General features: G+C 43.8%; 1 protein-coding gene across 1 annotated transcript in view; it reads left to right on the forward strand.

Annotated features, from left to right (window-relative positions):
• The first annotated feature begins 2,097 nt into the window (after nt 1–2,097).
• Nucleotides 2,098–13,166, forward strand: part of LOC148518073 (myeloperoxidase-like) — a 45,302-nt gene continuing 34,233 nt past the window's right edge. Inside the window, exons 1-4 of the mRNA XM_088477815.1 lie at nt 2,098–2,206; nt 5,070–5,163; nt 6,363–6,538; nt 11,320–11,440. Of these exons, the coding sequence (XP_088333941.1) occupies nt 2,131–2,206; nt 5,070–5,163; nt 6,363–6,538; nt 11,320–11,440 (467 nt within the window). The 5' untranslated portion in view covers nt 2,098–2,130. The remainder of the gene's footprint in view (nt 2,207–5,069; nt 5,164–6,362; nt 6,539–11,319; nt 11,441–13,166) is intronic.

Raw genomic sequence — 13,166 nt, forward strand, 5'->3', positions numbered from 1 at the left:
AATGTTGCACCCCAAAACCCCGATTCTGCATTTTTTTCCGCCTGCTATTCATAGGCAAAACTTTTCCGCCTATTACATTGACTTTCCACCTAGGCGAAAAGTCTTCCAAATGGAATACGGAGTAAAATCAAAACAGTCATCGGCGAAAAGTATCCGCCAAAAACACACGAAAACGGCTTTTCGCCTCAAATTGAATACGGTCCTATTTGTCTAATGTACTAAATATGAAAAGTATTCAATTACCTAATCTGAATTCATAGTTATGTCACATACAAGTCACAAATAATCCATTTAATACCAGGGGCTCTATTTATTAACATTATTTTTACTAAAATAAAGTGAAAAAGGGTGTTTTCACACCCTTTTCACATTATTTTAGTATCACCTATAGTTGTTACAGGGCAATTGGAGTAGAATTCGTAAAATTCTACTCCAACCCCTAAGTATCACTTATTTTTAGTAATCAGATCCCATTTCCCATAATTGTAATGGGAAATGTGATCTGGCCAAAGTTACTAAAAATAAATTGTAAAAAAATACCTGGGAAAGCCCTGTGATAATAACGCCACCTGGAGGTAGCGTTATCCAGGGTCTCTCTGGTTACCAGACTCCTACTCTGCTCTAACGGGGAGAGCAGAGATGGGAGCCGGTCCCAGTAATCAGCTGTGTGGTCTAAACAGACCGCAAGCTGATTCACTGCAAAAAAAGAAAAAAAACATTTTTTACTTACCTGACTCCAGGGACTGGTGATCGTGCCTCCGGTGATTTCTCCCCTCTGGTCAGCTGGTCTCCCATAGTGCACTGTGGCCCGGTCATCAGGTGATCGGGTCCCAGGGCAGTATGGTATATTACCTGACCGGACGCATGGAGGACATCACCAGAGGCCCAGATGATACAGGTAAGTGCAATTAAGGGAGGGGGTGGTCGCAGGGGATCCGTGATCACGGGGTGAAGGGCTTAGCGCTGGGAGGGTAGCAGCGGTGGCCGGTCAGCGCATGCGCGGGCACTTTGTCACAGTATTTTTTGCAAAAATACCGTGACTAGTGTGCGGAGAGGATTCGCAGGGACAGAGCTTTATCGCAAGCTCTGTCCCTGCAAGGGATTTGTAGTAAATCCCTGTGATATTGCCTGATGATAATATCACACTACAATCTGCATTTAATATGCGGATTGTAGTAAATAGAGCCCCAAGTATTCTCAGAGTTCAGTCAATTGATTACTGAGTGTGTTAAAACTGCTTCTAAGGGGTATTGCCATATCATATAGTCATATATTCACACACAGAAAATCCTTACACAGGTTCTCTGATTTGTTATTTACCCACCAAGTGACAAGACTCATTATATCTCAGCACATTGGGATGTATTTCCTTATTCTGTTATTCACCATCAACTTGGAGTTAATATCAAAGAGTAATTCTCCTGGTACACTGTTGTATTTAGAGTGAATAATATTCTGACTAATAATATCTGCCAGAGCACTATATATAGTTATGTTTTGTTAATCACGATACCTAAAGGAAAAAATCCCTTTGATAAACAAGCTATTAATCTCAAATTTTTGCTTTGAGAGGAGACCTCTCCTATTATAGCCAGAGCTTCTGGGAAATATGCAGATATAGCAATTTCAGTGTAAGCGCTAACACCGTCCCTCATCAATCATATTCATTGGGTATAGTTTCTTCCCTATTCCTGAATGCTGGTGCATTCTTTGGAACAACACTCATATCAGTATTAACATTTAACAGACATGTGGTCAGATCACACACGCCTGTATTATAAATGCCCCCTACAGGCTACAGCCTCATTATTCAATCTGCTCTCAGTATTGGGCCTTACAAAGTCATTGCTTTTATTTTGCCACATAAATAATTTCTTGTTAAACAAATAACCAGACGTTTCCTGTGTCACAACCTACAGCCCGTCCAGTTACAAATCCTTTGCTGTGGTTATCATGTAGAACACAGCCTCCCATGGGGCGTTCCTCCACAATATTATAAATTACAATGAAGTAACTGTCTCCCTACAGAGGAGGACCCACAAGGTGAGTGATGCTGATATCCCCATTATCTATCACTCACGTTACTTATAAAGATGTCCATTTATTTTCTCTCTTTCTTGATGGTACAGAATGGCTTCTCTACACTCTATTATTTGGATCGTGCTGCTGTGTGGATTCATTAAGACAAGTTCATCCTCTTACTATGGTAATTTATTATTATGTCATTTATTCTCTGCAAGAAATTGAGACAATATATTTGCAAAATAAGTTGCCTAATGATGACATAAATGTATTATTATATCATTTAGAATGTTTTTAAAATGAAATAATTTAACCATGTTTTATTTATCAACTAAAACTGGGTACACACTAGACGATATATTGTCCGATCCCCATTAACATTGATTGGAGCAACATATCAGATACATCATCTAGTGTGTACCCATGATATACGCGCTCCCGCAGGTCGCTAGCAACATCGCCCATTGGCCCTACTGCACAATGCAGCAGGGTACGTCTGGCCTGGCATCGGCAAGTCTGCATACACTTGCCGCATGCTGGGTCCCGTCTCAGCGATGTCGTGCTGGTAATTTGGTGCATTTATATCATTTCAAATATAGGTATGGTATCTTTCTATTGTATTTGGCAGCACAGACTGTGTTATAGTTAGCATTACTGCCTCACAGCACTGAGGTCGTGGGTTCAATTCCCACCACGGGCCTAACTGTGTGGAGTTTGTATATTCTCCCTGTGTTTGCGGGGGTTTTCTCCAGGTACTCCGGTTTCCTCCCACACTCCAAAATTATACTGGTAGGTTAATTGGCTCCCAGCAAAAATTATCCCTAGTATGTATGTGTGGTAGGGAATATAGACTGTAAGCTCCACTGGGGCAGGGACTGATGTGAATGGCCAAATATTCTCTGTAAAGTGCTGCGGAATATGTGTGCGCTATATAAATAACTGGTAATAATAATAATAAATAATTTCCATAAAACCATAAAAAAATGACTACTGTTTGATAATAAATGTCATAGCACACATGGACATCAGTCGTTTCAGCAGTTTGCAGTCACTGCGAGGAGCTCTGCTAACAAATTAATTATAAGGACAATGTCAGGGCAGTTTGTGGAAAGACAGGGTTGATTTTTATAATATCACTTTTAATTTTAATGGTGCCCAAATTGCAGAGAAAAAGTCTCAGACATTCCAGATAAATGATCCCAATCCTGAATTGTATAAGTAAGTTTTGGCTTTTGAAATGTTACATTTCCCAACATGACGGCATCCATTATAGGAAGCTGTTTCTTTTTAATAAGTGTTAAATAGATTTTTTTTTATCATTGTACCTTTTATATGCCATACACATATAGGGTCATATCTGCTTATATATAAAACAATAAAATACTATTTTTCACTCAATTATTTGTCTTTAGTTCCTACATATTGTTATTTCTTGAAAATTGTCACAAAAAAGTAAGAAGACTGTACTATTTATAGACTTATAGATAATAAATAATAACTTGAGGCCTCCAGGCTTTGTGTGAACCATAAAAAAGTTTTAATGAATCAATGAATGAAGGAATGTTTATGTTTTTTAGCCACATTTTTTAACTGAACTTTATTCTTACATTTAATATGTTGAAGTATAAAAGTTTACTTATGTTTTAGTTTGTTTGTTGTATACAAAACACATTTGAAGATTCTGTATCCTTCTTCCTTTGCGTTAAAAATACGGTATCTTAATATCCTTATTTAGTAAAAAGCTAGACACTGCAGGACGTGGTCAAAATTACTCTGATCTTAATCCTGTTGAGTGGTTGAAGTCACTGGGATATATTTACTAAAGTATGGATTTTTAGAAGTGAAGATGTTGGACATAGCAACCAATCAGATTCTAGGTATTATCTTCTAGAAAGTGCTAGATAAATGTTAAGTAGAATCTGATTGGTTGCTATGGGCAACATCTCCACTTTTAAACACCCGCACTTTAGTAAATATAATCAACTGGCTGTAACAGAGGATGAGATAATCACTGTTCCCTTTGACATGTGGAAACAATGTTTGAATACAAAATAATTGTCATTGATCGTTTTCATTTCCACAACAGGTCGAAGAAGTAATGTAAGTGAATACACGTGCATGCAGACCGTATCTGACCAGCATTTGCTTTGCCTCAGTTTTGATATTGATAGTAGTATTCACACGTGTTAATGACCAGTACAGAGGTTCCCAAACTCAGTTCTCAAGGCATCCTAACAGTCCAGGTTTTAAGGATATTCATGCTTGACCACAGGTGAATTAATTAGTACCTCAGTCAATTGATTTAACCACCTGTGCTTGATCATGGATATCTCTAAAACCTGGACTATTGGGATGCCTTGAGGACCAAGTTTGGGAACCTCTGGACTAGTACCTAATATACTAAGGGAGACTTTGAAAGCACAGTTTGAACTCGCTATTAAATGTGAGGATGAAGTAAAAAATTTTCTCTTTGAACTGGTATTTGTTTTCAAATGACAGGATGACTGGGGCTTTGTAATATATAGGTTCCTATTGCTTTACTGACCACAAATCCATGATTTATTACTGTAGTAAGGGCCATGATTCAGAGGTGGATGGAGTTGCAGTAGCAGCTGAAAAAGTATGCAAATTTATGCTAATGCTGCAGCTAATGGGCTTCCTACTGAGACGCCCACTGGCTGCGGCTGTAATCCGCCAATGTGCACAAATAGCCACACCATAGATTGATAGAGCAGCCCTGCTCAGAATGTCCAACATTACATGGCCGCCAGTGCCAGTGGAACACCGATACACCCCCAAAATGCTCGCCGCTAATAGCCACCCCCCAGGAATGCCTAATGAACTGCATGGATCTCCATGTAATTCCATTCTGCGTCTCCCAGCAGTATTCATTAGGGCGCGTGCACAGTGCGTCTCGGAGGCATGCACAGAATTAAAAACATCAGGCCCAAAATCTCTTCCAATGACAAAGCTTTCCAAGTAATAAAGTATTTCTCCAAAGCTTTGCCGGTAATTTTTATCATTTTTCTATCTGTAACTTTCCACAGATGGAGTTGAGGAGCTGAATAATGACTTTGTAGTAAATTGTGCGAATGAGGCCAAACAGCTGGTAGATACCGCCTATAAAAACACACGCTACACGTAAGTATGATGTCAGATATGTTTGCTAGATTAAAACAACAGTGGTGTACAGTGACAGAACTGTATATCGTTTATGTTTTTTTTTTATTGAAATAGTCTGGAAAATATGTTTGTCATTAAGTTTTGGCTTATTGTGTTAGTTTGTAGTGAAAGGTAATATATGCATACAATTTTATCTATTACCTCAGTAAATCAACAACATTTCTTAGGGTGCCCATAAATGCTGCAGTTTTGCAATCAGGTTGGTTTAGACTAGGGATGTGCAGGCTTGGATAGGTTCGAGTTTGCAAGCTGAGTTTGGATTTTTCCCTCTAAAAATCGGGTCTCAGAAAGAGGCAAAACATCATCTTCCATGGACATGATGTTTGTCCATGAAAGATGACGTTTTGCCTCTTTATGAGACCTGATTTTTGGAGGGAAAAATCCGAATTCGGCGTGCAAACTGGAACCTATCAGAGCCTGCACATCCCTAGTTTAGACTCACATGGCTACAGACCACCTTGTGTAAAGTCTCACAGAAATCATTAGTGCTCATTCACCTCTAATTGGGATCATTCAGATGTTGATAGTGACTCATGTAAAATGTTTTTAGACTTTACCGGCATCTGATCTTGTGTGCCATCTGGCAACTAAATTGGGCCCTTACCTTTTTGTCTGTACACGTATGTTGACCAAAGTCAAATCATACATTGTGCATCCTAGACTTATGCCCAGGGCACAGTGGGTGCTGAAGGGCCTGAATTACCCATTACTCAGTCCTATGCTTTGTTTTTTATGAAAGAGGTGGGTTATCCTCCGACTAGTATATTGCTTTGGGCCCCATAGGGCCCTAAGACGGTGCTCAGTTTAAGTGGCCAGATCTGCCTGTGTATAATTATTTTTTCAATTTTGCCTATATCAAGACCAATTCTTATTTATTATTGCTCTACTGGTTACAATACTCATTTACAGGTCAGACTAAATTATTATTTGTTTATTAAGTGGGAACATTTAATGAAGCATCAGGGAAAAAAAATATAAAATAAATGTAAAAAAATAACAGAGGACTCCTGTTCACGAAAGCTTCAAATACAGAGGTTATTTAGCTCTATCATTTCTCAGTGGTAACGGTAACATAAATCACTGAGGTATTGTCAGTCATAGTATCAATGATGTGCCAGGAAGGCAGAGGTAGTAATGTGTTGTGTCACCACTGCCAGCCTGAAGGAACGCTTAAGGACGAGGACAGCGGGTCCCCGTGATCTCATGGCCTATTTCAAGCAGCCTGTCGCAGGGAGCAGGAACTCCATCCGAGCTGCGGATTACATGGGCACCACTCTCCAGCTTCTGTCAGAGAAAGTCAAATACTTTACTGAAGGACCTTTCAATATTACAGGTATGAGACATTTGTTGTCAGTTATTTCTTTTTTTCCTTTAATGCATTGTTGGATAATTACTTGATCACTAGATTTGTACAGGAACAGGAAATTGGAACTGGAAAATATGTGTACATTCTAGACATGAATATATTATTTCTGAATAGACAGAGCACTAACCTGGATTAAAACCTTATGATTGCTTTAATCAACTTTGGTTTTCATTACTCTATGTAAATATTTTTATAAATACATAATTTTTCTTTAAATGTCATAAGCATTGGGGCTAATGCCGTGGCAGAACGAAAGTCAGTTCTGCGTGTGGACCTTGCGTGCTTTCACACTGCGCGTGCACTAGAGTCAAGAGTACACATCTTCAGAGTAGAGATGTGCGCGAGTCCGGTTCCAGGAGAACCGACAACAACTGAATTTAGGGGTTCAGAGTCCAGTTTCGGTTCTGCAGTCAGTTCGGAACTTGGATTTAAAAAACAAACTCGGGTTATGGATTGCATGTAAACAGTCCAAACATGTCCAAATTACATGAGCTGTAAAACCAAAATACCTGAGGGTGGTTTTGCAAAACCAAAACACGAAGATGAATCCGGATCCAAAGCCAAAACCAAAGCACTGAGGGTTGTGCGCAACTCATTGCATCTCCTCTTGGGGCTGAGGAAACGTAAGTGGGTGGAAATGAGGCTTATTAGCATAAAGGCAAGCTTTAGTGAAGGTGTGTCAATGGCGTATCGATGGAATTGCGAACTATGCAGAGTTGTTCTCATATGGATGTCTTGCTCCAAGGATAGGGTTGGTGCAAGTACACACTTGTAATGATGGAGCTATGAAACTAGTGTATGGATGGGGATGATGTGGTCATATAAATGCATATGAGTGGGTATACGCATTTTTATCTGTGCAGGAGCAATTATGGGCAACTTGCATCCATATCTGTATCAGCCCCACTGTGTCCATAATTGTGTTAAAGGCCTGTACACCACTGAAATACATTATAATAAATGAAGCTACAACTGATGTATTTTGAATGACTTTGGAGGTAAAATACTATGGGCCTGATACAGAGGTGCACACTATTGCAGCCGCATCTGTGACGTTTGCTGTAGCATAACTGCGTCTTTATGCTGATGACGTGGCCGGTGAACTTCATACAGAGATGTCCACCGGCTGGGGTGTCTAACCGACAAATGTGCATATTAAGGTGCACCATCGGCCGCAATTCGGTTGCACCACCTGATATTGAACCAGCCCTACAGCGACGTAGAATCTCCATAAGAACATGACCACTGGCAAATGACGCAGTCACTGACCGCGATACACCTGCGTCTGGCTAATATTATCCTTTATATGGCGCCACAAGGGGTTCGCAGCGCCTTACAAGGTACATAGACAGAAACAAAACAAGAACAAAGTGACTTACAAATGAATACAGAACATTACAGGAAATGGACATGGGTTATACACATTGCTGCATCAGCAGTCATACCAAAGGGAAAGATGTTATTGTAGGCAGTGGGGAGGAGACGATGGTATACGTGAGGGAAGGAGAAGCACATGAGGGAAGAGGGCCCTGCTCATGAATGTTTACAGTACACAGGGGAGGGACAGACACACATGGGTGACAAAGAGAGGAGAGACAGTGAGCATGGAGCAGTGGGATAGGATGAGAGCTGGAAGGCTTTGATAAAGAAGAGGTTATTGAGAGCTCATATGAATTTTTGTAGAGAGGTGGAGAGTCTGATAGGGGGAGAAAAATATTTTTCATTCATTTTATTCATGCACATGGATATGACAAACAATAATTTAAACATATGAAATGATCATGTTAAAATGGGTAGTGAGGTAACTAGTGGGTCAGGGATAGGCAACCTGTGTCACTCCAGCTGCTGTGAGATAGGGATGGACATCGGAAGTGATGGTTAGCAACCATTGATGTTTCCGATTCACTGGAAGTAGCTTTTCCATCGAATAGCGGGAATTTGATGGTTGTCAGCCATCGGATGGAGCTTTTCGATGGCTGGCTGTTTAATTCAGCTGCGGACACCCGGAAGTGGTGTCCACAGATCAGCTAAGGTGCGCATACGTGAAGCTATGACTGCTTCAGCGCATGCGCAAAGTATAAGTACAAAGTATAAGAATTAATGTTGGAAACCCGGCAACCATTCAATGCCGGGCTTCCGATGTCCATCCTTACTGTGGGATTACACATCCCAACATGTCCTTCCACAGTTTTAGCAATCACTAACATCAAAACTATGATAGGGCATGCTGTGATGTGTAATTCCACAGGAGCTGCTGCTGGAGTCGCACAGGTTAGTGAAGTAACTAGAGAGGACTATATTACATGTAGCTAAAATGAGAGTAGATGGGTGTATAGGTATATGGACCTCATTCAGACCCGCTCACAAGAGCTGAGCGCTCGCAAGCGGGTCGATGATTAGGCCCTGCGCACGCGCAGAGGCCGCACTGCGCGTGCGCAAGGCCCGGAGTGAGAGAGAAATTCTCTCGCTCCGGAGCTCACTACAAAAGGGGCGGCTGACGATGTTGATCGAGAGCTTGGCTTGCCCCGTTTTGTAGGCGGGGCGGGGGGTGGTTTCACAAACGGAGGCGTTCCTTAAGGAACACCTGCCGTTTTGTGGGCGGCCGCACTGACATCAGCAGTGATGTCAGTAGGGAGCTTCCTGCTCGATCAGAGCAGGAGACTCCCTGGGGCTTGCGGTTGCCGAGACAAGCCACGATGGTCGCGATGGTCTTGACCATCGCGACCATCAACTTGGTCGGTCACTAAAGCTGTGGGTGGTAACCCACAGCTTAGCTAGCAACCAGAAGGCCGCACTTCAAAACCCAAGTGGATGCCCACATTCAGAGCGACCGCTCGCATTTTGCGAGCGCCTCTGAATGAGGGCATATATGTTTTGGCAAGTTGAGAAAATCTATTCAATCTTCTTTTGCCAAAAAGATATTGGACCTCATTCAGACCCGGTCGCAAGCACCGATGTGCTCGCAACAGGGTCAATAGTCAGCCCTGCGCACGCGCAGCGGCCGCACTGCGCGTGTGCAAGCCCCGGAGTGACAGAGAAACTCTGTCGCTCTGGAGCTCTCTACAAAAGGGGCGGCTGTTGATGTTGATCGACAGCTCGCCCCGTTTTGTAGGCGGGCCGGAGGGGTGGTTCCCAAAACGGAGGTGTTCCTTAATGAACGCCTACCATTTTGTGGGCGGCCGCACTGACATCATCAGTGATGTCAGTGGGGAGTTTCCTGCTCTTTCAGAGCAGGAAACTCTCTGGGGCTTACGAGTGCCCAGACCCAACCTTAGGGTCTCGTCGTAAGCCCCGATGGTCGCGATGGTGTTCACTTAGCGATCGACAAGGAGGCGGTCGTTCAGGATGCAAGCGGCCGCCCAGATTCAGGACCTGATTCAGAGACGCTCGTAAGCGGCCGCTCGCTCGCTCCGAGCGATGTTCGCATATCTGCACATGCGTATGGGTCGTAATGCGCATGCGCCAACCAGTCATTGCGGTCGGAAATCGTGCGCTCGCAAAACAGCGAGGGCCTGCTGATTTGAGTGACAGAATGAGGCGTTTGTGGGTGGTAACAGGGGAAGGTGCTTGAAAACGGGGAGTGGAGATCCGAACACAGGCGTGCCAAACGGTCAAAACGGGCGTTTAATGGGAGTGCATAATTAACAAAGTAGCGTCATCGACCATGTCACTTGGTTGTCTTTTAGCCTGAACTGCTCGCAGTGATTGCGGGAAGTAAAACCTACCACAAGCACTGCGAGCAGTTCAGACGCCTTTTCGATGTACTCGATTAATCTAATAAATAGCGGAGATGACGTATGATGCGAACGGCCGGGTGGGCGTCTGTACAAAATAGCGAGTGCATGTTTCATTCGCTCGCTCAGACATAGAGGCGTCAACAGACCGTAAAGAGCGAGCGCTCAATTTAAATAGCTGGCCCCTTTTTCTGAACGACAGTTCGCAAATAGCGTCCGGCTCTGAATCAGGCCCTCAGTGCGACCGCTTGCATCTAACGACCGCCTCTGAATGAGGTCCATACTCCCTGTGCTGGGAGAGAGGGGCAACACAGAAATTCAGTGGAAGGATGAGAAAAGATGCTTTCTCCCACGCATTTTCATGAAATTCTAACTCGCCATCCAAAGATGGTGAAAATGAAGGCAATCAAATTAGAAAATGAAATTCCCTTTATGTGCTTGATACATTCGAAAAACAACTTTTCGGATAAAAACAAACTGATGTTTGGCGATATTTTACAGTGTGAACATTTTTGTGGCAGATATCTAATGCATTCATGGTTTAATACATATCATGAAAAGTAAATTAACATGCAATTGCAAACCAAACGAAAAGTGCCATTTTCGCATCTGCGCCTCTGTGTTTGTGTTGTTATAGGAGCACCCACTCATAACATGGCAACCTGCTGCTGTGAAGTGATAAGGTGCCAGCCAATCAGCTCCCAACTGTCATTTTTCAAAACATTGCCTGTAAAATGACAGTTAGGAGCAGATTGGCTGGCACCTTATCACTTTTCACTCTGTCTCCTAACACTGCTTAGTAAATAGACCCCTAAGTTGCATATAAGCTCTCCAGTCATTTAATGTATATTATTGAGGTCTGTGTTCTCCATAAGCCCCCAAAGCACCAAAAACAGTCTTAAGAAATCAAGGGGAATTTGCTTCTTTTTTTTTTTATAATATTTTTATTGGTTCCAAAGCATAATCTCACATTACTTTTATATTTTTATTAATGGTTAAAACTCTCTTTTCCAGATATTTTAACAAAGAACCAGTTGGACACTATTTCCAGGCTTTCAGGCTGTACAACCCAGCACCTTCCTAAAGTTTGTCAGGACAGTCCGTACCGTACCATAACTGGAGAGTGCAATAACAGGTGAGAGATCATAGCCATGTGAAGATCCCAATATTTTTGTTTATGACATACAATTGTAAATACACAAATATGTTGTATAGCCATGTAAATGATATTTGCATGAAAAATACTCTACTTAGTGATAAGTTACTACAGCATACCGTGTTTCCCCGATAATAAGACCTACCCTGAAAATAAGCCCTACCCTTACTTTTGTAGCCTGGTCTAAAATAAGCCCTACCCCGAAAATAAGACCTACCTTATTCTCTTTTTGAGCTGGGAACGCTGCAGAGACCAGCGTTTCCAGTCATGCAGTGCGCAGGTGACGTCATGATGTCACCCGCGCGCTGAGGATCCTGTGCCGCCGCGCCTGCTGGATCATATTAGATCCAGTCAGCACGCAAGTAAGAGGGACATCCCGGATGGCGGCGACTCAGGTAAGTACCGTACTGTACTGCAATAAGGGGGCCTGCATAAAGGACACTGCTACAGGGGGGGGGCCTGCATAAGGGACACTGCTACTCAAGGGAGGCTGCATAAGGGGCACTGCTACAGGGGGGGCCTGCATAAGGGGCACTGCTACACAAGGGAGGCTGCATAAGGGGCACTGCTACAGGGGGGGCTGCATAAGGGGCACTGCTACAGGGGGGGCCTGCATAAGGGGCACTGCTACAGGAGGGGCCTGCATAAGGGACACTGCTACAGGGGGGCCTACATAAGGGGCACTGCTGTCAATGTTAGTTAAAATAAGACCTACCCCGAAAATAAGCCCTATGGTGTTTTTTGGAACCAAAAAAAAAATAAGACAGTGTCTTAATATCGGGGAAACACGGTACCTCCCAAGATTTGTCACAGGAGATGCGGCGGCACGCGAGTCAGAAAAAGGGGCATAACCTGATAGGAAAGGGGCGTGGCCTGATATCACGCTCCCATTTACATCACTAAGGGGCATGTCCAGCATCTCCAAGATGCTGGGCTGCCCCCGGGCTTTCCCCCTGTGCTGTGAATAAAAAGGGGCGTGGCCTGATGGCACATCCCTGTTTACATCACTAAGGGGCGTGCCCAGCATATCTGAGATGCTGGGCTGCCCCCGGGCTTCCCCCCTTGCTGTGAAGAGATGCACAGCACTGGCATCACAAGGGGGGTGCGGGCCACACTCGGGTGTCACCAGCAGAGGGGTGACACCAAAGTGCTGGGTCCCCCTCAGTGACAGGAGCCAGGTGTTGCATTACATGCAGCACTCGGCTCCTAGCACAGTAAGGGAGCCGGCATTACCCACAGGCTGGTCCCCGAGGCCAGCCTGCACCTCCCGCACCCCTGGTGCGAAAAAAAAAACGGGTGTTCGGGACAGGCCGCGAGGCCACGCCCCCCACCCACGTGGCCATGACCCCATCCGCGAGGCCACGCCCTCAAATTTGTCGGCGCGCGGACAAGCCTGCCGCACCGGGTGCACAGACAGGTAGGGACGCCACTAACGCACAGCATCTATTGTCGCTTTGCATACCCGCTGCTCTGCTATGCATTTAAAGCGGTGTATGCTTCCCCCAACTTCCCCCCAACACGGGACACTGCGGCCCGCAGGTGGGACAGCGGGACAGTCACAGAAAACGTGACTGTCCCGCTGAATGCGGGACAGTTGGGAGGTATGCTACAGTAACCCTTGTTTCTGATTTAAAGTAATTTTTTGTGGTCATTAAAGTCCACACTCACATGATGTGCTTCCCGCAATGCATATGTCCCTTTGTGC

The sequence above is a fragment of the Taudactylus pleione genome, unplaced genomic scaffold, assembly GCF_031769625.1.
Source record: "Taudactylus pleione unplaced genomic scaffold, aTauple2 ptg000203l, whole genome shotgun sequence".
NCBI classification, from domain to species: Eukaryota; Metazoa; Chordata; class Amphibia; order Anura; family Myobatrachidae; genus Taudactylus; species Taudactylus pleione.